The sequence below is a fragment of the Zosterops lateralis genome, assembly GCF_965231275.1.
Source record: "Zosterops lateralis genome assembly, chromosome: 6".
NCBI lineage: Eukaryota > Metazoa > Chordata > Aves > Passeriformes > Zosteropidae > Zosterops > Zosterops lateralis.
The window spans coordinates 35612461-35639781 of NC_139761.1; the positions used below are offsets into that span (position 1 = coordinate 35612461).

Below are 27321 nucleotides of genomic sequence, written 5' to 3' on the forward strand. Positions count from 1 at the left end.
AGTTAAAAAGAACTCATTAGGAGGACATGGAGTATCCTTGGAAACCTTAAGAGGTAGCAGTACAGGCAAACTGGTTGAGGTGTGGTTGGGTTTAAATCAATGGAGTCCTGAGTTTATGCTAGTTTAAGTATTTAAGTGAGAACTGATGTTGAAAATCCTTATTCACATGCAAGAATAGAAACCTTTTGATGATCAAATCCATTATGTGTATTATTTTCCCTCTTCTTATCTTAGGGCATACTTGGCTCGTTCTGTCCTGCATAAATAGAACAAATGTCCCACAGCTGGATGTCAAGTCTCATGGCAATGCTGTACATAAGGAGTATGAAACTGTCCCCTACCATGTGTTTTTTCTGAAGCAAGAAGAGTGACAGTTTCTAAATAGCTTTATATGAACGATTCTATTGAAAAATCTTGTGCTGTCGTTTGGATAGATAGTGCTGCACAAATGAGGATGTGTCAAGACTAAAAGCAAGTATGGAAATTAACCAGTAAAAATTGTTCCACACCAGAATGTATCTCAAAAAATACATTTATGCTGTGTCAAAGGAAAACCAGTGGCCCTCATAGGACTACACCAAATAGTGTAAGAAAGCTGAATTAAGCAGTTCTTCTGAGTAAAGACGGTCATTGCTAATTACCCATGATAGTGAAGATAAGGGAATTCTGCTTGGCTTGTTAACGCACCAAAATAAGCTATGCAACTTCTGTCTGGTTTGGTTCTTCTAAAGTTTCATGTACAATGGCATTAGGGCAGGAGAGAATATTTCACGTTGTATAATTCACTACAGATAAAACTGCTCATTAACTCTATAAAAGTGCTTTCTTGGTCAAAGTCTAAGAGAAAGGTCCAAGGTGCCTGTTTTCCTTTTCAGCTCCTTTACTGTGTTCTCAGTCATTATCTGGTCAAAGTATTTTGATTTTATTTTCTTGGTGTTTAGGATAATATCTTTTGTAAATCCAGGGATAACTAGGAGAAAAGCTGACTGTGTTAAGGGATTCTCAGCAGGAAAGTAAAGCTTAGCAAGGAAATTAGAAAAGGGTATGTATTAAGTTCTGCTGCAATGAAACACCACTTCGTAAATTTGAAGATAAACATAGTAAGTGCTCTCAGAGCAAACTGGTAACAATAGTTTGACTTAAGAGAAGACCCTAAGAGAGAGACTCATCTAATGTAACTTTATACATGTGATGTATCCATCTACATCAGAGCTAGTCATATAACTTCCCTGCATAGTCACCAAAGATACGGGCTTTTGCAGGACATAAACATGTTGACTTACTTGAGTGCACGTCTAAAGTGGAGATGAAATGTGTGCAAGTATCAGTTCCCCCCCATGAACAGGAAAGGAGTGTTGGGTGGTTGTTGAAGTATCTGTAACTGGTAAAATGAAACCTAATCTAGGAGACAATTTCTGGTTTTTATTCCTTATTTCCAGGATAGGCGCTTTCTTATAATCTGGGGACTTGAGAGAATTGCAATCTTTGCAGAATAATCCTGATGAGCAAATAATGTGTGCTAGCCTTTGGGATGAGGGCCATCTCTTAGTTTCGTGTTCATACAGCCTCAGACACGATAGGGTCCTGCCCCAGGATGGACCTCGTGTACACTACCACAGCACAGATAATCAATAATAGCAGACTTAATTAGAACTCTGATCAGTCTCTCTTCCTTCCAATTCTCTGTGTTTTAAGTCCCTGTGATGTCTAAATGAGGTTTGATAACAATTCTCTGTCTCTCATTTCCCCCTGTCCCACAGGAGCACATTTACAAGCTGATGAAGAGTGACAGCTACGCACGCTTTCTGCGTTCGAATGCTTACCAGGACTTACTGCTGGCAAAGAAGAAGGTATCTGTTGGAAAGGACATGCTTGCATCTCTTAGCACCTCCTGATTCTCACCTGCTGCTTGCTGCTAGTGTGAAAGTGAAAATATTGTTTCCTTTTTTTTTTTTTAATTTAAGAAAGGAATGAGCACTTTTGTCTTCTTCACTGGGGGCATGGCATCTTTGTGCACAGCCTCAGCATGAGTTTGGGGAAAACATGGTGACCCAAGGTAAAAGTGGTATTGAAGGGTGTTTGTCCAGCACAGCTGTCTCCCAAACTCAGTGTAGGCAATACAAATACCTCTTTCTCATGGAAAAGACAATATGCGAGATGAGAAGCAGAAACCATCAATCTGTTCATTACTGGTGCAAAATTCACCTATTAAGGTTTTCACCTCCCTAGTCTCACCATGTGATATTCCCTTTGGATGCCATATGTGTAGATCTTCCTGCAGCAATTCCCATACTCCTTTCCCTTGCTTTTGCCTCCCCAGGGATGCCTCCTTTTCCTCAGAGACAGGAAATAATTGCAATGCATGTAGTAATCAAGAATTCCAGGCACATTGTCTCACAGGACATCTGGATTTGAGTTCTTCTTAGCCTTTCTGGTATCTGCATGAGCTCTGCCAGCACCATGATTCTGTCAGGAGCCTCCAGATCAGGATAGCAAAGGAGTGGTTACGTGGAGTTACCTCCTATCCTTGAGTCCCCTCTTGCTAAGGGGTCTAGGAGATAAGCTACTGATTTCTGCATTTCTGGCTGTGCTCAAATGCTTCCTGCAACTCCTGATTAATTCCCATAGCTCTATGTGTGTGTCTGTGCATGTGCATGCCATGTACATGTGTGTATGTCCCACTTGCATTTGGCTCCCAGGAGACTGTACATTAAACTGACTCCTGACTTCTGCAGCCTCAGTGTGTGGCTTCCCATCATCATATTCCCTGCTGTTTTTCTGCTGCATTCTCTGTGTGCTGCCAAATTACATTGCATTGGCACCATACAATGAAATCCCAGTGGTATTTTTGCCCTGATTGTCATTGTGTGCCCTAAAAGCAAGCATATAGTGACAAAAGGAGACAAGCCCCTCTGTCTGCTGTGCCTGAGACTACTGGCAGGTGGATTAGGAAAAAGTAGTGAAGGGCAGCAGTCAGCCTTCTGTTTCAAAATGTCTGGTCTGAGACAGCATAAACCAGTACTGCTTACATTTAGAAGAGTTAGACCTGACTTAGTTCAGAGACTGGGGAATGAAGGAGGTGTGAGGCAGTCTTCTGATGATATAAACCATAAAAGCCTCTGCCATCTTCCTAGCCCCAGCAGCTTATGGCCCCCTACCCTCCAGTCTCCACTGAACACATGAGGGTTCATGTGCTTGAAAGCCAGGAAAGCTTTCTTCTCTCAGCCAAACCCATTTGAATCAAAGGTTTATTTTTTTTTTTTTGCAATCCCTGCTTGCTGTCAGATCAAGCCCTGGATGTGTCAGCATGACATCCTCATTCCCCAGCAAACTGCCACAGGAGCAGGTTTTGGTGTCATGTTAACACAGCCATGAAAACAAGAATCAAGTTTCTTTTACAGAGAGCTGTGGGTGCATGAGTAAACATATGAAGGCACAGAAAAGGCAGGAGTAGATCTGTGCAGATGCACTGTTTATCAGCTTCCCATTATGCAGGAGGGGAGTTGGTGTTAGTCCAGAGTCTGTAAAACTCTTTGCAACCACATTACATTGTGTTGGGCAAGTGAATGTTTTGGAAGCAGTGTAGGTGCAGAGATGGTGATAGAAAGAACATGAAATTTCTGTATGCGGAGCCACACAGTCCTATCTTTAGGATGTTTGGTGCAGCTTTGAGAGGCAGCCTTTTAAAATTCCTCTAAATAGCCGGAAAGCAAGGGAAGGAAAAGAGGAACCCAGTGACATATCAGAGGATGGAGGATTTGGTTTTGAGCTTGCAAACAAAGTCCTGGATTTACTGATGTGAGTAGAAATTTACTGCAGTTCTTGAAGTTGTGATGAGTACATCTCTCTGAGGCCTGTCTTTCCCCAAAGTCATTATCCTCACATGGCTTGTATACCACACCGATATGACATAGCTTACTTTCATTATTGAAAATAAGTTCTGTCAGGAGCACAGCATGATGGAACGTGGGGTAAAAGGGTGGCTTGCACTAAGCAAATGAGCTATGGCTTCAGATTCCCACATTAATGTTTTGTGGATAAGTTTGTGTCATTTGGGATATTTTGCCCTCCAGCACTGGGTTATGGCAAAGTGAGAGGGCAGGAAAAAGGGAAAGGTAGACTGTGTGGCTAGAGCACAGAACTGGGAACCATAAAACCTGTATGTTTTCCCTGGTTACCCCACTTAATTTCTTGCATGAGCTTGGGGAAAAAAAAAGTTCAACCTCGCCTGCCCTGTATCCTCCTATATTTCAAAGCGCAATAATAATAGTGACCTGCTCAGCAGAGAGATGCCAAAGCTTGATTAGTGCTTCAAAACATACTTCACATTTCTGGTATTTGTAAAATCCTGTAACTTTGAAGAGTTACTTTCTTCCACATCATACAATAGCCACAGATGTGGGAGCTTTCCTTCCCCGCTCTGGGAGTACAGTAATGGAGGAGAAGGAGGGAGAAGAAATTATGAGTTGGGATTGAGATACAATGACAGAATTATGAGGGGAACATATTGTTCACACCACTAACTGATGCAAGACAGCAGACATAGGCTGTATACAGATCAGACATACATACTTTGTTAATCCATTTTAGATGTTTTTTCCTCTGCTCTTCCCAGTGTCATTATTGCAAGTAACCACAGTATTATTGGCCTCAATCCTGCAGATTCATGGTGCTCAGCAGGGAACATGAGGTTGGCCTCCAGCAAGGGTGTGATTGGAAGCAGTGAGCTGCAGAGGGGAAAAACTGGGTGTAGCCTTCTGCCTTGAACAGAAGGCCTCCTTCCTGCCAGGCTGGAGGAGAGATGAGAGCACAGCCCTGTCCTCAGGAGGAATGGCCATATGCCCAGCCCAACTGGCGCTCTGGGCCTCCATTCCCAGCCCCTCCTCTGCAGCAGGTAGAAATGATGGATCTGCTGAAAGTGTCTGGCTCAGCAGCAAAGGGCTGGATATGCAGAGATCCCTGAGCGACTCACTGCATTTTATTTGTGTATCTATGCAACACATCCTGCTGGTGCTACACAGAGTCAAGCACTGACCTGCTCCTGTTTCTGCTGATATGCACCTTGCTGCAGGGTACTTAGACCAGGTAATCACTGCTGCACTGCCCTCCAGCCCTTCTGCACGGTGGCCCAAATGATGGCTGGATGTCCTTAGACAGCAGTGATCCACCTGTCAGGACAAGGGCTGTAATAAATCTCCTCAGTCAAGGCAAGGAGGCATTTTGGCAGGGTGACTTGGCTGCGGAGCAGGGGTTTATTCCCTGGGGGAAGAGCAGTGTAGATTAGTTAGTGCACCCTGGAACGGGATGCGAGTGCCTAGGAACTTTTCTTAATGGTGAAGAAGCAGCCAGACACGTGCTCTGCTAGTTATTTTTGCAGAGAAGGGAGCGAAAGGAACAGAAAAGACCTCGAGGTACTTTCCATTACTCACTATAAAGGTGAAACAATGACAATGGTTGGCATCTCTGCATTAGCTGAAGCGGCAGCTGAACTGTCACGGTGCTGGTGTTCATGTCAGCCTGGCACAGGGTGGCTTCCTGCCATCCAGCCCTGCCCACAGGCAGGGAAGCATCCTGGAAAGGCAGCCACAGCTGTAGTGCAGACAGACTGTGAAGCCATGGGACTGAGCCCTGCAGCTCTGAGGGAAGAGCAGGTTGGTATTTTCTTGGTTTAGAGCATTGTTTTGCTCTCCAGCTGGTTCAGGGAAGTGTGAATTCACCATGATCCTATTCAAATGAACACACAATAGATGCAAAATACTCCAGCCACTTGGTAGCATTGTACATGCGCTTTGCTTTCTCACTTTGGACAGGTAGATGTGACCGCCTGAGAAGCCCAGGATCTGCTCCTGGCCTTTTCTGAACCCAGGGTCAGGGATATTATTATCCTTTATTTTTATCTGATGCTATTCCCTCTGAAACATGTTATTTTTCACCAAGTTAAAGTTTAAAATAAATCCCACTTCACACCCCAAAGTCTCATACAAAAAAAAAGAAAAAAAAAAAAAAAAAAGAAAAAAAAAGAAAAAAAAAGATTCAATAGCCAACAAAATAAATCCAGGGAGAGAATTTTGCAGACCTTATGTTCAAAACACTGAGTATTCTATATGTATTTCCCTACCCCTTTTCAGATCCCTGGCAAAAAGGGGATACTTAGGAGTTTCAGTCCATGGGAAACATACTCCATTTCCAGCACACACCTTTTGAAGCATTCTTGTTAACCAGACACCCTGTGCCAGCTGGTCTGTATTGTCCATGAAAGTTCCTGTTGCAGATTATGCCCTCAGTCCCACCAGGGCACACATGGCCAGTTTGATTCAGTGGCAGGATTTGATTTGAATGTTGTAAAGATGCTGAGCAATTTTCTCACAATTACTTTTAATAGTCAGTGTCAGCTGGTTTTCTTAAGTTTTCTTCTACTTAATTTCCATGCAAGCAGAATCTACACAAATGAACCTAAGTTTGGTTGGCTGGGTAAATGATTAATCAGGAAAAAAAAGGAAAAATCAGCCAGTCAATAATTAGTGAATGGCTTCTATGTGGTGAGCTCTATTTTTCTGTAACTGCCTGGGCTGAGAGCTTTTCATCTGCAGCAGGGATGGTTGTTTCATATTTTATCCAAATGCATATGTCCTTTGCCATTAGCTGGTGGAGTCTGTTGGTGTATTTACTGGCAAAGATTGCATTTTTTGCACCTGGGAGGACTGCATGACCTGGTGTGCACATGTGTTTGTTTGCCTTTTCCCCTTTGCACACACAGTGTATGTTTGTGCAAAGGCTGCTGTAGCTGCTGCAGCAGGCAATGGCTCCAGGGTCCACACCCCAGGTCTGTTCCCTGGGCTGGGATAGGCATGATTCAGTCTTTCTATATTTTTTTTTTTTTTTTTTTTTTTAAATTTTTTTTTTTTTTTACTTTGTTATTTTAAAATTTCCTTCATCTGGTGTGCAAGGCAGCCTCCCCACAGCTCAGCCCCGTGCTGCAGAGCTGTGGGCAGGCATTCCCTGCACGGCAGGCTGCCAGCCACACGGGCAAGCAGACAGGAAGAGCCAGTGAGCTGTACAGCCAGCACCCACACCCACGGACATTCAAACTGCTCAAGCCAGCTCATCACTCTGCAGCCAGCCTGCCTCAGCTGCTTTTTATTTCACTAGAAAATGTCACGCTTTGACTCAGAGCTGGATGCTATTGGGGACAAGCTTTCCACGCATCCAGCTGGTCCCAGCCTGCCACCGCCATGCCAAATGTGCAGAGTGACTGTAAACCCAGCTTTGCAAGGCACTTCTGTGAGACACTGTCACTGCTCTATGTGGCTGCTTCCCCACACGTCTTCAGCTGTGGTAGGCAGCAAGCAGCCTTGTGTGCAGCTCCCTGCGCCAGACAAGCTCTCAGCAGCTCAACAAGGTGCTCATCATATTTGAAGACCACCATCCTGCCTTTCTGCTGGGTGGGAAGATGCATCACCTTGCTGGTAGAAAAAACAGAGATACTAAATTTTGACAGTGAGTGCAGGGACACAATGTGGCCTGTATAGCAGCTCACTATCCTTTGACCCCAGTGCAGAACAGAGCTCCACTTCAAAATGCAGTTGGGTCAGACACTGATTTTCCAGCCTGTAGGAATGTCATGCTGCAGACTTCGAGTGCCTTGCTTCCTTAAGGACCCTTGCAGAACACACAGTCTTTTGTTCAGATATTTCTTCTCCTGAAATTGTGTCTTTAACTTCGCTGGTGGGTCTTGCCACCCCTGCAGGAGACCAGCGCAGAGGCCCAGTGCCCAGCTGGGCACTGCTGTCCTCAGTCCTGCTCAGTGGGACATGTCCAGCCAAAGTGGTGGGAATTCAGCTTCTCTCTGCTCCCTCTGCTGCCTTGGGGAATAGGGACACCACTGAAGCTACTTCCATGAGGGAATCTGTGATGCTCTGAGCACTTGCATGCTCTAATACTCAGCCAAAGCATGAAGTTGATGTTTCTTTCCCCCTTCCTCTCCTCTCACATGCAAGGAGAGGCAACTAACCCTTGGATTAGTGCATGTTAGATACTCTATGGGGAGCATTGGACTGGGTACATCCCTGTGTTCCTGCCAGCCATGAAGGCTGCTTTATTGCTTAGTACTTGCTTTGACGTCTCGGCTCCATCCTCTGTGTGGGCTAAAATGATGCACCTCTAGCTTTCACTTTTGATAGCAGTTTGGGACATCAGAGCTGATGCTGTGGCTTCCTCAAATGGCTGTAAGTGTGGAGGTTGCTCATTTCTTTCTTCTGGATAAAGAATATTGCTTGTCTTAAAAGGGCCTTATGTTTTGGTCTCATATTTGAGGATGCAGCAGGGACAATCTTACCCATCTCTCCATGAGATGCTTAAGACTAACCTTGTAGACATCAAAGAGCTGTGAAAGCGGTGATAAACATGCAGAAGAATCAAAAGGCTTTGCCAAGACTCAACTACACAACTTCTCGTCCAATTTAGCTGGCACGTTTTTGGCTTCTTTGTGTCTTCTCTGTCTGATTTTTGCACTGGTTCTTTGTCCTGGGGGTTGTTTCTGCAGCTGAATCTGTGGCAGATGATATGTCAGGTAGGTGTCTCTCTAGTGCAGTGCTTGTTTCCAGTGCACTGTGATGCACCATCATTACTGTGGTTTACCCTTACATGTAGCTCCTTATTCCGTTCATGGCAGTTTTACTTCCATCTTACCACCCCCATTTTGCTGGTTCACCACATTAAAAATAAGCATCTCTTCTGGAAATCAGCAGTGCCCACAGCTTTCTGATTGCAGTGAGCTCTCTTTTGTAGCATTGAGTTTCTTCTCTTCTCTATAACAATTTTTTTCTCTTAGACATTCCAGCAAACGTGCCAATAAATTATTTAGTTTTTCCTTGTTAGTGGCTATTAGATCTCCCTTGTGCCAAATGAATGAAGCACTGCAGTAACATTCTCAGGGATATGTTAATAAAGCCATCATGCACATGGTTGTTTTCTCACAGTGCAATTGAATGTCTTCTTGCATATGAATGGTCCTGTGCTCCAGGTACAAAAATATCAGTGTTCCACACTGGTTTGTATTTTTCCATTCTCTTGCAAAGACATGCATGTCTTGTGTTTTGATGTAGCCAAACTTACTGAAAATATGCCTCTACTCTGGATAAGTAGAAGACTGTCGGTTCACTGTCAGTGACTCCAGTGGTGGTTTTCTTCCAGTCCTGTATTCACTCAGACACTGCTTTTTAATATTGTGAAAGCTACTGTGGTTTTTTTCATCTCTCTATGCAAGTAGATGGGAGCCTTCAATAGCTGTTTGGCAGATGTTAACCAGAACCAGAAGTCCCAACTTGAACAGTACCAGAAGGAAAATGCAGTGGACAAGAAATTAATACCAACAGCTGTAAGACACAGCAATGCACAGGAATATATGAACCATTCAAAAATTTCACAGGGGAAAAGTGACATTCCCTGAGAGTAAAAGTAGTGATGTCTCTCATTCTTTAAGGCATTTTGATTTCTTATGTTTGCTGTTGCAAACATTGATTTCTGGTTTTTACTTTTTTAATTACTTTTTCTTCTTGCTGCTTCCTTATATTTTGCTGCTGTTTTAAAAGACTGCATTTAAGCTGAAGGGTTTTTTCTGTATTTTTATCTCCCTACTTTGTTCCCTGTTAAGCCAGAGAATGAGCAAGGTCGTAGAACTTCTCTAGAAAAGTTCACTCGCAGTGTGGTAAGTTCCTTTTCTTTTCCCTCCTCCCTTTCCTCAGAACTTCATTTTCAGTTGGGGGAAATATGGATGTTTGACTTTTTATTTCATCCTTTATTTTTGCAGCTAGCATCTTTGCAGCTTCTTTCTTTATACCGTAGCTCATCTAAATAGTAGCTCTAAAGAAGGGGCTGGAGGTGGGGGGAGAAATGGCATAACGCTCATTCTAGCTTATCATCATTGCAAAAGCAAATTGAGTTTTGTCTAGATTTAAACACAAAGTTGCCTTTTTGCTGCATTCCCTCTACAGTACTTGTGGCTTTTCCTTTCACAATGAGGTAGAAGAGCATTGTTTTCATAGCTCCATTGCAACAGTATCCATATGGTTCCATAGTGCATGGGTAACGATACCGTGGCATACATATCCACCCACAGCACTGCAGCCGCTTCCTCTGTTGCCCCCAACCGTCAGCGCTCATGTAAATAGCGATGTGCAATACCCTTTGCCTCGTTCACGACACCAATACAGGAAAAATAGCACAGTCACAGCAAGAAACATGACACTGTCCCCTTTTAGACAAGGGGACAGCAAGACCTCAAGGGCAGCAGGCAGATGTCCTCCCTCTTTGTCCTTTGTCGGTCTCCGACCTCCAGCTGGTCTGTCCAGAGCTTGGGCAAGACCTGCTTGCCCCACTTGTGTTCAGGGATCTGTCTGCACAGCTATTTTTCTACAGAGCAGAAAAAGCAGGGAGAGTGGGCAGAACCAGAGGCAGATAACTGTGAGTGGAGTAGGAGGAATACTGGGCAGTACAGGGTGTGTTTTGAGCTGCATCAAAAGCAGAATGACCAACAGGTTGTGAAAGGAGATTCTGCCTCTCTGCTCCGCTCTCATGAGACCCCACCTGGGTCCGTCCAGCTCTGGAGTCACCAGGACAGGAAAGACATTGACTAAATCCAGAGGAGGACAACAAAGTTCATTAGAGGAATAGAGTACCTCTTCTACAGGGAAAGGTTGAAAAAATTGTGTTTTTTTAGTCTGGAAAAGTGAAGGCTTTGGGGTTACCTCATTGTAGCCATCCAGTATTTTAAAGGAGCCTACAAGAAAGATGAGAGGACTTTGTACAAGAGCATATTGTGACAGGACATGGGTGAATGAATTCAAACTAGAGCAGAGTAGGTTTAGATTGGATGTTAGAAAAAAATCTTTACTGTGAGGGTGGTGAGGCACTGGAACAGGCTACCCAGAGAACCTGCAGATGCTTCATCCCAGGGTGTGTTCAAGGACAGGGTGGATGGAGCTCTGAGCAACCTGGTCTAATGAAAGATGTCCCTGCCTGAGACAGGGAGGTTGGAACTAGATGATCTTTAAGATTCCTACCCAAAGCATTCTGTGACATTCTTGCATGTGTGCGTATATATGTAGATTTATACATACACTACACACACACATGGTGTATAAATATAGCACCTTTGTATATCCTGAGAGAAACAGGAAGCTCTCCAGGTAAGCGTGAGCAAATAAGCCGAGAGAGCGGTTCTTCCTGACATTGCTGTGCTAGCGCGCAAGCAAACCCAAATGTAACATACAAAGCTTTGTAGTACATCCACTGGCAGACTTCCTGGGGAATGTATTTATATAGCTAATGCATATGCACACATTTAAAATATGTTGATACAAAACATATCACTATGCCCATCTGCATATTTACTACTTTCTAAGAGTCTGCCAGGGAGAGGAGTAGGAAAGATTTTTTAATTTTTTTTTAAACAAACTGCAGAAATATTTACACCAAGTGGTAAATTCTGCTCCTAGATTTGCCAAGTACGTGGAAGAGTAACTCTCACTTCACTAGACTGGCTGGGTTTATAGTTGCACAGCCAAGGATGGATTTTTCTCTTGCTTTTGATTTGAAGGGTAACTTGACAAGCTAAATTTGGGATGCTATGATTAGAATGTAAGTAGCAGTAAAGAAAATTGTAGTAGATTGGTTGGCACTTTAGTTCATTTTTGTCTTACTGGCTAGCATGCTGTAAATACTTTTTTTTTTCATTTCTCTTAATACAGGTATAAAATCTCATGTTCTGATGGCATGGTAGTTACAGAACTAGGAAGAGTCTGAATTTTTTACACTTTGCATTATGTCATTATACTTTATACTTAGCAGTTTGTCATTGCCATCAGATGAGAAAATAGTTACTACGTTGACATGTCATAATGTCCTCAGAGGGACAGTATTATCAAAGTGAGAACCTTATGGCATACTCTGGGGACTGAATTAAGACAAACTTAATTCTGTATGCTCTAGTTCTCCAAAATGCACTGCAGCTCCCTGACTGTGTAGGAGTGGAGTAATTCAGCAGTCCATACTTCCAGGGTTCCACTGTGCTTTAGTGATTGCTCATTACAGGATCACATATTCAAGTTGGCCCTGCACAGGCATGATGAAGTGTATGCTTAAGGTTTGGCTGGAACAGACCCCCAGTTTGTCTCTCTTAAGAGAGGAGCACTGAGCCTATTTTGCAAGAAGATTATTATGAGGTCACATTTCCAGTGATGGCTGGAAGAGAAATTTCAAAACCAGTAAGGGCTAAAAGTTTATTTGTATTAAGGAGCCATAATTGAAGTGGTCTCCCAGATTGACTGAACTAGTAATTTCCTGTGGATCTGGACCACCTGTAGACTGTACTTCTCTCTGTGGCTCTGGGAGGGCCAGTAGACTCCTGGGAAAATTTTCAGATTTGGCTGTAGGCTGTGACCCAGCATTTTGGGAAGTCACAGAATTGTAGAAGGGACCTCTGGAGATCACCTAGTCCAATTCTCCTGCTAAGGCAGGGTCACCTAGAGCAAGTTAAACAGGAGTGTGTCAAGATGGATTTGGACTGTCTTCAGAGGGAGACTCCATGGCCTCCTTGGGCAGCCTATTCCAGTGCTCTGCTACGCTCAGCGTAAAGAAGCTTATGGGACGTAAGTCTGCCTAGCCAATCTCTAACCCAGCCCTCTATGTCCAAGAGGAAGTCTTCCTTTCTCTAGCTTTCCTCTCTTACCACTGAAGTGTGGGATTCCCAACCTCAGTACTAAAAACTGAGGCATTCAGTAACGAGGCCTTCTCTGTGTCTTCTGTCACCAAGACATGTACCTGATTCAGCAGCAGCCCCACATTTTCCTTTTGCTTCTGATGTACTTGTAGGAACTCTTCTTGTTGTCCTTCATATCCCTTGCCAGACTTAATTCCAAATGGGCTTTGGCCTTCTTTGTCAAATCCCCACATATTCTGACTGTTCCTTTAGTCCTCCCACATGGCCAGTTCCTTTTTCCACATCCCAGAATCTGTTTGAGATTTGCTAGAAGATCCCTGCTCATCCAAAGGGGTCTCCTGCCCCTTTTGCTTGATTTCTTGCTCATGGTGATACACTGGTCTTGAGCTTGGAAGACATGATGCTTGAATATTGACCAGCTCTCTTGGACCCCCCTTCTTCCAGAGTCCTTCCTTTTACATTTTTGTACTCAAATTTGGAGAACTTTGTGGAACATTGCAGGTGGCCTAGAGCCAGAGCAAGAGCATGGAGATAGGGGTTCATGATCCCTTCCATGCTCAGAATATTGGACTTACAGTGTTGCTTTCCATATCAGAAGGCTGACTTGTAGCCAGAAGACATGTCCAGCACCTTAGACAGGGAGTCTTCACCTGAGCGAAAAAAATCAGACTCTAAGTTTGCCTGTTCTGGTTGCTTGGGTCTCATCATGTCTTGATTGACAAAGACAGGAAAAAACCACAACACTTCAGAAAGAGCAGTAAAGCTTTGTGTTGACAAACTGCAGAGTATTGCAGGCTTTTTCTCTCTTACTTGGGTTAAGCCCCACCCCTGAAAAATCTTTCAGTGCACCCAAACTGGTCTCCTGCACTGAGTGGAAAGCTGTACACTTGGTTTTGGGAGCACAGACTTGGAGCAAGTGGAAGTTGTTTTACCCACAGGGCTCCTGCTCATCTCAGAGTCATAACTAGGAGAGCAAGTGGAGCAAATGGAAGTTGTTTTACCCACGGGGCTCCTGCTCATCTCAGAGTCATAACTAGGAGACAGGCTCCAGACCGGAGCAAGACACCATGAAGTTCTGTTAGCCAACCAGAGGCTTTCCGCCTTCACATGGATCAATGGGGAATAAGAAAGAATAGGGCTTTGCATTTTTTTTTAATACCAGTCTTCAACTCCTTCAAGACTCTCTGTCTTGTCTTTCTTGGCTTGATACTTTTGACTAAGAGAAGGCATTTTATGATTAATGAATGCACCGAGTTTTTGCACCAGATCTTTCTGAAAGCAAAGTGCTATCTGGTCCACATTTAGCATGGCACCAAGAGCAAGATTTTAATAGGGCAATTTTCACTGTGGTGATGGTTCACCTTTTACTTCCAGGTCCTTATGAAGTATCAGCTGACACCTTAGTGCAATAGCTAAAAGGGGGTTGTGCCCACTGCAGTCAGGTCCTTCTGTACCAAAGGGCATGGTTTGCAGTGCCTGTCTGGGTTCCCCTTGGAGCAAGGGAACGTCTGTTTGATCCAGCTCCCAACAGGCCAGGCACCCTCAGCCTCCTTTACTCACCTGACAGAAGTCTGAAACTGTGATGTCCATGTGTTTCATGGCAGCTTTGTGATCCCAGGACCAATCATGGTCATAAGTCATCTGGTGAGCAACAAAGGGCCACATCTGCATGGTGGAGCAGAACACTACAGGGCATGTGCTGCCCAGTGCTGCTGGAGCAGAGGGTGGCACATGTCTTTTCTACTCTCTTCAGGTTTTGAGGAGTCCTCAAAAATACATAGGCAGCAGAGTGGTAGGATAAACATCACAGTACGTGGCACCTTTGGCCCTATGGCAGGATCCCATGCTGTTGAATCACAGGTATAAAGCTAGGCTGGTTTTTCCAAGCTCCCTGGGGTGCCCTGAGGAACGGTTGATATCATAGAGTTGCAGAGCTGACAGTCTATTGCTTTGGAGCACTTACTAATCCACCTCGTTTAAAAAAGGATGGCACTGTGCATGGTGGCAGGTTTATCTTATTACAATTTTCCTTTGGAATACAACAAGGATTGACATTATGAAAGCAGAATTAGCCTGTCTTCTCTCCCAAGTGAAGATAAATGGCATCATAAAAATCAGACACCACGTATCATATATGTTATAAATAATATCTAGTATTGAGGTAATAACTTAATTTTAAAGACACACATACACACAGATCCATATATCTACATCTCTCTCTTCTGTCATATTTCATCATCTTACTAATTAAAAGGAGCCTGCTATACTATTTTTAGCCCTGCAGTCTCAGCCTAGCTGTTTAAACCACTGTAGTTTCCCGTCTGTTTAGAAATTATTTAATAATCAGATAGACAGAAGCTTAGTTCTCATAAGCCAAGATGATCCTTCAGGGCCAAGTGTAGAAGGAAAGTATATTTTAATGAGTACATTTAGGGGAACTACTGCTGCTTTTTGTCTCACAAAGGAAGCCACCAAGTCTCTGCCTAACTTGTGCTGGTAGCCATTTGCATTTAATAAAGGAGGAAATAGGAGGGGGGTCCTTTGTTGCATCTTGAGCATTATCTCTAAAAGCAGCAATGGGTACTTCAGCAAAAACAGGGATTAAACCTATGGATACCAGCCTTGGCAGGTAACTTAGTTAAGCCTGGGCCATAATACCCAAACTTGAATTCAAACTTTCCTAAAATGGCTATATTCCAGATTTTCCCTGGAGGAAAACAGGTGTTAAAATTTCTGACTCATTGTCCAGGTGGTGACTCAGTGCTGAGACTGCTGGATTTTATTCCCAGCTGATACTTCTTTAGGAACAAAAGGCACACCCACATGTACCACTTTTGAGAGGATAAGAGTGCTCAGTCTTTGTGCTTTAAAGGACAAGAGAGTGACCAGAGCAGTGATCTATTCTTTAGGCAAAATTTTTACAAATTCTGGCTGAACTGACAGATGTAGGACACTGTTACTCATTTTGTTCCTGGACTGGAAAAGATCTTTACCTGAAAAAGGCAAAGAATCTCTTGTGTAAATTAAACACAATGTTGAAAGAAAATAAGGTGAAGGATGAGATGGTCTATGTTTGAGTTGTGTGGGAGGTAGACTGTAGATTAAGGATATAAGAATGAAAGTTTTCAAATGACCCTTCTTCAAAGAATCCTGGACATTTTGGATGGAACATTTTGTACAGCACATCAATGAAGACTGAGGATTGTCTCAGTTCCCAGGCACAGGTTAATAACTGAATCGACAGACTGGCCCAGCTTCATTAACCATAGCATAGGCAGAAGGAGAAGATGGGAAGCAGGAGCTGCTGTCATCCTTGTGTTAGCAGCACCAGTGTAGTGGTTTTGTATTCTTACCCAGAAGCATTGTAGGCACAGTCCCACATGACATCCTTAATGGCTGTGGAGCGAGTGGTCCACCTGGGTTTCTCATGCAAGGATAACTTTTCCAGAAACAAGAATGACTGGAGATCTTGTATTCAATGTATTTATCATGCTCAGTGCCCAAGAAACCTTCTGTCTGGAGCCTAAAATGCCCTCCTTCTCCTTGCAATGATGCAAATGGACATTATCATGGTAGCATTTACTTTGCTTTAGTTTTCTGGCATCTTTTGGTAATTTTCTATTGAACAATTCTTCTGAACAAATGTCTCAGGACATAAATTCATCCCAGTTCAGTGCCCAGAGAAATCCACAGTTGCATATTTTACTTCAGTTCCATATGTATCTGCTGTCTTGCATTATAGAGCTATGAAAGCTCTAGTTTCTACCCTGATTGCCTGTCTGTCCCTTCCTTTATGTTCTCAGCTGTCTCCCAGCTCAACAATAGTTGTCGCTATTGTTTTTCCCTGCTGCTGCTTCCCCATCTTCCTGACCCTGAGCTTCATCCCTTGGCTGAGCTTCATCCCTTGGCCACTGCTACTCATGCTGTTTTTTATGTCTTTTTTGGTTTGTGAACTGTTGGATCAGAGTCCAAGTCAAACTCAGTTCTATTCTTAATTCATGAGTGTGGTGTCACACATGTGAAATGTGTTGATGGAATCTTATCTTTCTCAGGTGAACTGTGTGATATTTTGCACAGCTGTGTCACTGTGATGTATTATAAATAGTAACCATGAAAGCAGTGAAGAAGGTGTAAGGCTGGAGAAAGAATTGCTGCCCGGTGTCATCTTTTTAACTGGTTCCTTGATAATCTCATAAAGCTGTCATACATTTACCACCTTGCCCACTTTTTCACTTTCCCAGGTTTACCAGCTTGCATAAATAGAGCACAGCATTTGAGGATATGGAAAGTATTCACAACCTGCAATAATGACAAAGGTTTAAGCCATTATTGGTTGAGAACAGTGGCTGAAAAAATGGAAAGTATAAAAAGATGATACACTGAGATGCTGGTGAAGTGGCTATCAGAACAGACAGCAAGAAGGAAAGGGATACAGGAATGGATATCAAAGTTTTTTAGATTTGGCATCAAGAAAAGACGTCTGGGGAAAGGGTTATCTTTATCTTTGGAAGGTATTTTACTTTAAAAGAAAATGTGTTCACTACTCCAGTCATGCTGGCTTGTACTGAGAAAAGGAACTTGCATTACTTAGGTGATGGGAAGCATCGGAACGTACCCAAAGCGCAAAGGGGCTGCAGGCTGTGTTTGCAGGCTGCGGTGTGATTGTTCCCTTGGTGTGACAGCCAGCCAGTGCCCACACCTGGGGCTGCAGAGAGCTGCATGCATGGCCTGCACAACACATGCACTGACTCACCGCTGCAGGTGGGAATGCACCGCACCTGCTCTTGGTATCATTGTGGTACCTTACCCGGTTTGGTAAGGGGTAAGTTGCATGTGTCACCTGTATGCTGCACAGTCTGCTCTATATACTGGGGCTCCTTTAAGGGGTAAGTATTCATTGTTTTTAGTCGATGAGTTATCCTTCACTTCCTAAAAGCACTGCTGTGTAGTGCTGCTGACACAGGATGACAGAACACAGACAGATTAGGCTGCGTGTGCACACTTCCTTTTGCTGCTGTGAGGGCAGAGTGGGTGAGTGATCTTTGTGCATACTATTTATGAAAGTGCTTGGGGACCCTTCTGGATGAAAAGCACTATACAGAGTTCAAATACACCCACTATTTATTTGCTAGGTCTAACTGCAGATACTAAACCATGACCTTAGCAAGGTGTTTGGGATGGAGGGTGTACTTACCCCCTGCTGTGATTTCAGCCAAGTTTATTTTGATTCTCCAGAGAGATTTGTTATTTCATTGGTGCATCCGTTTTCCTCTGTCAAGACATTTACATATCTGGTTCCCAGTCGTGCTGAAGGCTGTAAGACAAGCTGAGTCCTTTGCACAGAATCACACCCTGCCCAAGAGCCAGACCAGCAACATTCAGGGGCATTTCTGAGGTGGCTTGAAAAGAACAATCTGGTACTCCATTGTGTACTGGCTGCAGTGATCTATCTGCTCCTCTGTCTTCCTGGGTTTTTGTCAAAGGGAGGAATACATCCTGAATTTGCAGTCCATAGACAGCTTCAACTAATGCCAAAATTGGTTCACTCTCAGCTACAAGGAGCCCAGACTGCACCACAAAAGAAGAGGACCTTACTTGTGGTGCTAGTGGGATGGTAGAGGAGGGCTGCAGCAATTACAAAGCTGTGCTAGGAGTGGGTGAATACACAGATCCTGGTTTGTGTGATATGCAGTGGTGTACTGGTATTTTTCCAAGCAAAGTGCAATGCCTCATTTAGGAAGTGTAAGAAATCCTCACAACATAAAATGGGAATAGATTATACTTCAGTTGGGCTGAAGCTCTGAACTGTTCCCATAAGAGATATGAGCTAGAAGAGCAAAAAAGCAGTATCAAATGTGGGAATGTAACCCATGGTTGTCGAGCTTCACTGTGATGGGCAGGAATGGCAAGAAGCTCAGGTAACTTGTCAGTCAATCCTTAGAAGAGGAGTGGGGCCCACTCTGCAGGAATTTGGGGGTAACTCATGAGACTATGCTGGCAAGAACAGGTGAGCATTCTGCATGCTGGGAGCATCTGGCTCCACCTTACCCTCTACAGTCACTTTGCAGCTTGTGTTTTCAGTTTGTGTCAGTGTGTAATTGGTGGTATTGTCCACCACATTTTGTGTGTTAATTTATGTTACTTATGTTCATAGTTTATGTGTCTGTTTATTTTGTGTTGAACTACATTATTTTCCAGTATTGTTTATGTTTTTAATTCAGCTTCTTATTTAACTTCATTAATTTACGTTACATTTATCTTATGTTGACAATGTATATCTTAATGAAAAAAACTTAATAAAAAGAACATTTTTTAAATGGGACAAAAAAGTAAAGCTTCCCCAAGATCTGCATTGCAATATAACATTGAAAACCAGTGCTGGCAGTGCTAGGGCTGTGGCAATCTCTTCAGAAGTAAAATTTGGTTGCAGGATGTTGTCTGCCCACTGCCAAATTTCTTGTAGTATGTTAGCTAAAAGGAAAACTGAGTAGTGCCTGTGATGATGTGAAAAACCTCAATTTCAAGCCTATGGAAGGAGAATTATCTCACCTCCACTGAGATGCAGACCAGCCCCAATTCTCTGCAAAGGGGGATGGGGCAGCAGTGCTCCCCAAAAGGTGACTTCTCTTCCAGGAAGGTGATGCTTTTGGCTGGAGCAGATTGGGCAGCAGACTGGGAAAAGGAGAGCCCTGAGCACAAATGAGGGGTAGAAAGCAAGAGGGGCCACCTGTAGAAAACAAAGCCCCAATCTGGTGGGTGGAAATGGTGGAGGTGAGCAGTCAGCATAAAAGCACTTTGGGGTGTATTGACATGGCAAGCAGGAGCCTGTGCTGCCATCTCTCCTCTCTCCCACTGCTGCAGCCACAAAGCTACTTATGGGAGAAATCCTGCCTGGGTGTTCAGGTAAGTGGTTGGCTACGTGCATGGGAGCTCTGGCTTGTGCATGCTGGGGGTGGGGAATGTCTGCATGCTGAATTGAGCTGTGCTGGGCAGAGCACATCAATATTGTGTGAAGCCATGGGTACTTGACAGAACTAAACTTTCCATTTAAAAATATTTTTTAAAGTTCCCACTCTTTGCTTCTTTCCCAGCTGTGCAAAGTGGTGGTTTTGGCAGATAAAAGCGAGGAGCAAGATGGAAACTCTGGTGGCTCATACAGGAGCTTTGAAAGGAGTGCTATCCCTTTTTTGCATCAAATCCCAGACACACTTTTTTCCTTCTTACTTGGGCTTCTTGCCTATGTTAAATTGCTGAATTTTTCTTCATTTAAATAATTGCTGATTGCATTTTATACTTTAGCTTAGTAGCTGCTCAGCAAAGGCTCAACCACTAAAGATGCTAACCATCTTCTGTGACCTGGGCCTCAGTGAGCCCTGATGGTCCACAAGTGCTGAGGTCCAAGCCTCTGCTGGACACGTAGCCAAGCAGTTAGGATGGCCACATACTGGAAATCATATTCTAGGGGACAGTTTCATTAGGTCCATAAAGAATTCCCTGATGTTTTCCTTAGGTTACTCCAAATTCAGATTTTACACTTCCTTTAAGAAATGGCTCCTGTCATGAGGGTGTTCAAGGGAAAAAAAAAAAAAAAAAAGGATTCATTCAGCAGCGTAGAGAGAACTGGACATTACCTTTAACCAGATTCAGTGAAGCTCTGTGTCATCCTTGCCTGTCAGCTGTGGAACAGCTCAATTGCTTGCAGGACATGAGAGAAAACCAAGCCTTCCTCCATCCAAGACGACACAACTTATGTCATACAACATATGTCCTACTGCTTGTGCTATCCTGTTTGAGAGACAACAGTCTGGGCTTTTAATTGTTGTACCCCTAATTAGTACTGACAAGTATTTTAGGACTGGAGGACTGGGGATTTCTTTATAGACTTTAGACCCCATGTAAAAAGTTTACTCCTTACATCCACTCTAATCTTGCTTTAAGTTACTCAGCATATACATGCAGCACAGTAAAAAAAGCACTGAAGTGTGCTGAGCTTGAGATGGGTACGCTTTCCAAATCCCCTGCCAGTCTAACTTAGATGAAATTTCTCCTGGAAATACAGCAGTTGTTGTTGACATTCTCTTCCAGTGGGGAAAGGAGAGGTAGAGACAGCCACTGGTTTCATGCTAAACAAAGATGCATGGAAGGAAAACATAATTTATTTTGGCTGAACCTTTTTAAAGAAACTAGGTGTTGTTTGTGCCAAACCTTCACATCATAATAATCTGAAACATCCTTGCTCTGTCAGATATATCCCTAAGGGAATTCCATCCATTCCACATGGTAGATGAGACTCAACATGCCCTCCTGGACCCGAACTTTTTTGGCATGTGTTGTACCCAATTAAGAACTATTTCAGCCACCTCCAGCTTCTCAGAGCAGCCTTTCACTAGACTGACTCAGGCACTCACACCATGCCAGCCTCAGGGAAGGGTTGTGGGATCACAAAGAATATAGGGGTGCATCTCACCTCTGCTGTCTCAAGGTGGACACAGGCCACCTTCTCCTGGTTACCCAGATGCCTCTTTCCTGGACACTAAGCAATGACACTAAAGCATGCTGCAGCCATCCTGGACTCTTTGGCCATGGACACCCTCTTGGCAAGCAGGGGCAGGCAGGTTTGGATGGACTGGCTGGCGGTCCTGGAGAGAGTGCTGGCTGCCCGCAGAGTGAGCCGCTGCCCCATTCCAAAGGAACCATCTGTGTGCTGCACTTAGGCTTTTCTCAATCAGCTGATGCAAATGTTTGGTGTCTCCTGCTGGGCTTTGTGCCTTAGAACCCCTGCAGGGCTAAACCTGAAACAGAAATACCATGGGCCAGCCCCTCAATTGGTGCAAATCACCAGCACTCCAGTGAAAACAACTGAGTCCTGTTGATTTATATCAGCAGGTGGATTGCAGATCCCATCCAGCTTTCCCACCTGTTATACAATGTTTTATTCCCTACTTGTTCATTTTAGTAATAGGAAAGAGATACCAGTTTTCCTAACGAAATACAGTTTTTTCCTGATCCTCTTTTTATTTTAATGAGGATGTCTAAGATGAGAGAATCCTAAACCAAACACCTGCATTCCACCCAGCTCCAGCCTGCAGATATCCACATCACTCAGACCCATGCTGTGAGGCTGACATTTGGCCCTGCATTGGGTTAAAACAAAATCCCCTACATCAGTATGCCTCTAGTTGGGGGCTGAACATTACAGCGGTTTTGCTTGTAGTCAAAAATGTCACAGCATTAATCCCACTATGCAATTTCAGGGATCCTTTTGCCATCTCTCCTAGCACAGAGGTGAACACAACAGCAAGGCAGACAACATTGCTGCCTGCTTTTTGCTATCTTAAAACAGAGCTTCTTGCACCCATCTGTTTACATGTCCCTGCGCGTGAGGCTGTTCCCTGGCACAGTTCTCCTCCCAGACAGACGGGCTTTGCACTGGGGACTCATCCCAGCCTGCGTGCGGGAAGTTTGCTGCAGTTCCCAGGGTAACGCCTTTCCCATGGGACGGAGGAGCTGCAGATGGAGGCCACTGCTTTTCCCCGCAACGAGAAGCAGTTTCCACTGAGAAACCGATAAGCGAAGTTTTGCTCTGCACTAACCACGGCCATTGGGTACGTTTCCAACCCACCACCTTCTGCAGGGCAACTGTCCCTTCTCCTCAGCCTGGCCCACTACCGGCGTTTCTTCTTCCTGCTTTGAACATAGGAATGTTGAAATGGGGGCGGGATGTAAAACAGTGTTTGCTCCTCAGCCCTGTTGGAACCTGACGCAGGGAGCTGGCGTAGCCCCAAGCCACCTGCCTGTGAGAAGATAGCAAGAGGAGCTGCCTTTCACAGATTAGTTAAGAGTCTGACTGAATAGGCATTATATAAACCAAGGCTTATTTGTTAAGTTTTTTTTTCCTAAGGAAGTACCCAAATACTGGTGAAAATTACTTTTTTTCCCCTCTAAACTCAGACATGTTATTATTCCAGAAATTAACATCCATATCTTTGCCTTCTTCTTCCTATAAATAGGATTCAGGGACTGATAATTCCTTAGCACTCACTCTCCTCAACTACAGCAAAATGACAGCCCTGGTCTTAGCCCGCCAAGCCATGTTGTCCTGCAGAAGACTTGGCCACCCCCTGGGGTAGCACTAGGCTAAGCTTTACAACAATGCATTTAAAAATAATATCAACCAAAAAATTCGATTTACAGTGAAGAAAAAAAAATTAAAAACCCAAGCAAACAAACCAACCCCACGCAAACATGCATGTCCTGAATGGTGTGTCAGCAGACCTCTGGGGTGGAGCTGCCCATTCCCATGCTGAGCTCTGTGTGTGAGGCACAGAGCAATGGCTGTGGGCCTCTCCTCCCAGGCAGGACAATTGGCATGATGACAGTGTTTCCCGCAGCCAACTGCTGGTATACAGAACATGGACAGATTAGGCTGCGTGTGCTTATGCAGCTAAACAAATTATTTGGTGAAAGTCACACATCTCAGTAATGAAATGCTGCTTCTGTAGAGAACAGTTACATCCTCCTGGAACAGCCCTACATGGAAAGAGATTAGAAATCAAAGGGAGGTGGGAAATGTTTCTTTTTTTCTTAGTGTTAACTTGTTTAAAAATATTTATTTCAAATAGCCTGCTAATTTCTACATTTCAATTTTTTCTGCATTTTGCATTTAATAATTTTCACTGAATAATCCATTTCTCTTGCTCTTTTTATGGCTTTCTTTGAAACAGCAATCAGTAAGACTTCCTATTGCAAAGGAAATCTTGGCTAAATATAGTGATGAAGAGGAGGTTGTTTAAGAGCTGCTAGGTATTCTACAGCTCTCTAGTATTCCCTGAATGTTTTTTTCAAGCAAGACTTTTTTTTTTCCTTTAAGAAAAACATAATTTTTCAAAAGGAAAGTTCACCAAAGAAATACAGCAACTGGTGCAATACCTGAGATAGTTTTTCACTGTTATATCAGTAATTGCAAAGCTATCAGTATTTCCTATGTGGATATAACCTGTCTGCAAATGGAGAACACTGGCTGTAGGTCCTGAAATAGGTCCTGCAGGTCCTTCACTCCTGAAAGCAGGTGCTGCATGGTCTAAGTTAGGGAAGGGGTTCAGATGTGTAAGTGACCTTCCTTCCTCCTACTCCTTGGTCCTGCCAGTCAGTGGGAAAGCTCATGTAGATGACCTCAAGGCATGAGCAGGGCTGCCACAGCCATGCTCTTGCATTGGTGGCTTGGAGGACAGCACAGAGAGGGCAGGCAGGCCAGGCAGGAGTGAAGAGGAACCAACCCAGGAGACAAGTGACCAAGAAGTGTGCCAAAGTGAGTGACAGCAGGCCAGGAACAGGCTAAACTGTTTCTGAAATTTCTTCTTTCCTAGACCTGCTCCTGGTGGGTGCTGTGCAGCTAATACTGATTCACAGACTGTGGGAGGGACATCCCAGTTTTCACAGCAGCCTTGGATGTGCATCCTTCCCCCAGCTGGGTAGAGCTCTGTACCAGCAGGACAGTACAGGGCAGAACAAGTAGCAGCGAGTGTAGGACAGGGCTTTGCTTTTACTAGTTCCCATTAAACCGGAGAAAGGAAATATATTCACAAGACAGGGTCCCAGGGCACAGCCTTGAGTGATAGCCACTGGACATCATTAGGCACAACTCCTCCTTTGCCCCACTTTCCTGGGGCAAAACTGCAGTCACATGAAATTCCAGAGGCTGGCTCAGCCCACCTGCCTCCCTTGTTGGGAGGGCCTTGTGCCCCACTCTGGGGGAAAGCCCCTGCCCCTCACTCCCAGAGAAACCATTCTATAACATTGCTTACACCTCTGGAACTCTTCTGTTTGTCCTTCCCTACAGGGAAAGTCTCTGGCAAGCAAGCGGCTCACGGGCCTGATGCAGTCCTCCTGACAGCTCCAGCCAACTGCCCCGCAGGACAGACAGCTGGGACCGCTACCAGGGACGGGGCATTTCAGGGAAAGCAGGTCCCTGCAGGGGAGACAGCCTGAGCAAGTGGAAGCAGAGAGCCACATGCCAGTGGAGCACCTCTCTTCACAGTTTACACCAACACTTCTCCATCTGCACAGCTCCTTAAGGACCCTGAATTCTGTGCAGGTGCTTTGTTTCCAAAGGAGGAGCACACTTCACCATACACAGGAGGTCGACAAGGCAAGGGTTTGCTGTCTCATTATTTAAGGAAACAGACCTGACCACAGCTTGGAGAAAGAAGAGCTGAGAGAGATCAGTGTTTTTCCACAACTCTTTTCTCCTTGGCACAAACGTGACTGTAATAAGATGGCACCACAATCTCACTAACTCCCTTTCATGTGGCCATCTGGATTGAATAAAATATCTGCTGGAAGCTGCTTCTCCTTTTCACAAAATCCCAACTGCATTTCTCCTGCAGATTCACTGACTTTAACTTTGTTTTTCTTTCCTACCTTTCTCCTCCTTTAAAGCAATGAAAAAAAAAGGCACTCTAAGTTCATCACTCATTGTCCTTCCAATAGCATGTAGCATGTCCAGAGATGATGGCCAGATCCTCAGCTGAAGTCAGGAGAGCAGGAGTGGTTTTCATCACCTGAGGATCTGCCCCTTTCAGTCAGACTCTGATGCTGGTGCAAATTCTCTGATGTTGGCGAAATCGTTCTGCATGTGCACGTAGTGCAAATGTGATCAGACTCTGCCTGATACTCAAAAAGTCATGTTTGAGATGTGCAAATGCACACACAAGCACACACACACATACATAGTATTTTAAAATGAATTGGTTTATATTTTATTTAACTTTCTATTTATTTAAGATTTTGCATACCTAATCAATGATGGATGTTCAAGGTTTTCTCCAAGCAAACCAAACCGGACTCCAGCTCTCCAATCAGAGAGGGCCAAAATCCACTCACATGTGTCCAGGGAAAGGCAACTCTGATGTGGGCAGGTGTCAAAATTCAGCCTACAGAGAGGAGGGAATTGATGGAGATGGGACCAGCAGAAGCAGGGCGTGAATGGGCAGGGCACTGAGTGCCAGGTGACCCTCCCTAAACAGCAGCACACTCAGCTGTGATATCATGCTCAGATAACTGACCCTGCTGAGGTGCTTCATTCTGAGTGAAATTGTACCATTGGAGGAAATGAGCTTCCACTAAAACTCATCTGACCTGCAGCCCATGAATGCAACAGCAAAAGATGACCCAGTAGCTTGTTTCAAGCTGTTGGAAGTATTGAGGTTAGAATGAGGACAGGACTGAAGTGACTTTATTATGAAATCCACTTATACTAGCTGCAGATAGAAAAATGACCTGCATTCACAAACAGTATACTATCTATATATAAAAAGAATTGCAAAACTCAGCTGACTTAGTACCACGAAATCTCCCATATTTTGTAAGCAGTTCAGATCTGAAGCATACATGAAACTACACATTTCTTGGTCTTCTTCACTCATGCCAAGGCAAATTAGCTTTTTGTACAGGTAGTAGAAACTGCTGTATGGCTACAAGTCTGCATTACTACCTAGGCAAAAGTAGAAAGCTGGCTATCAACAACATTCACTTCTGAGGCAAGTATTATTCTAATATCGAAAGCCTATGTATGCACAAAAACATGCCAGCATAGTTTCTGTCAGAAAAAGTACCTTCCTCTTTGCCCATGACAGTTCTCATTCTGATACCTCTTTTCTTTCCTGCAGAAAAGTCCTATTATCAATTATACCTAAGGTCCGTACACCTGCATGAATGTACAGTAGACTACTAAGTATTATGTTTGTTCTTTACACATGCCTATACCCTAAACAGCCTGCTGTCTGAGGTCTTCAGACCAAATTCATCCTATATATACATGACACACAAGAGAGTTCCAGGACTGCAGAACCATCATGAATGTCCCCGATATTCCTGTGGTCTCCTGACTCTGAAGATGACATTTGGTCCCCTACAAATTTTCACTTAGCTGTCCTTGCAGGACTCATTTGTCTTGTCCTCTGTTACCCACCCAGCCAAAGGGTCCCTTTGGGAAATAACAGATCTTTGTGTAATAGGTTCACATGTCCATTCATGCACATGCATATATGCCCCCTTGGTCATGCCTAGGAAAATGCAGAGGTCATCTCTTCTCAGAGCCTTGTAGATGGTGTTTTTATCTCTGTCAAACCCACCCGTGCCATGCATCACTGGAGCTTTGTAAACCAACAGCTGCTCACACTCCAAGCTACTCTACTGCCAGTGCTGCCCAGCCACAAGGCATTTCCCACAGGAAGTCTGTCTTGTGAACCTCAGACTGGTCTGCAGAGCATTCCTGGGCAAGATGTACGTGAAACTGGTGTGTAGCAAGGACCAGGGATGGTAAAGTGGTACATGTGGGTCTCTGTTTTGCAGTAAGTTCCTGACCCTGGAGAGGTCTGGGGGAAAGATGGGGTAGCTCCATGGAAGAACTCCTCAGGTCCTGCTGCATGGGGGCACATGTGGCCAGGACTGGAGAATACTGGCGGGTGATGGGACAGGTGGAATTTGGGTTATGGTCTGTGCAGGCAGCAGAAATGCTGGACTTCAACCTGGAGATGTGCTGCTGCCCTGTGAGCAATGCACTCTGCTTTGTCTTTCAGCTTTTTTATTCCTGCCGGATGGTC

General features: G+C 44.2%; 1 protein-coding gene across 5 annotated transcripts in view; it reads left to right on the forward strand.

Annotated features, from left to right (window-relative positions):
• RGS6 (regulator of G protein signaling 6) overlaps positions 1 to 26044 on the forward strand; it is a 257977-nt gene extending 231933 nt beyond the window's left edge. For all 5 annotated transcript variants that reach the window (XM_083864330.1, XM_083864331.1, XM_083864333.1 and 2 more), the window contains 2 exons: positions 1761 to 1850; positions 24558 to 26044. In XM_083864330.1, the coding sequence (XP_083720456.1) occupies positions 1761 to 1850; positions 24558 to 24608 (141 nt within the window). In that variant the 3' untranslated portion in view covers positions 24609 to 26044. The remainder of the gene's footprint in view (positions 1 to 1760; positions 1851 to 24557) is intronic.
• Positions 26045 to 27321: the final 1277 nt, after the last annotated feature.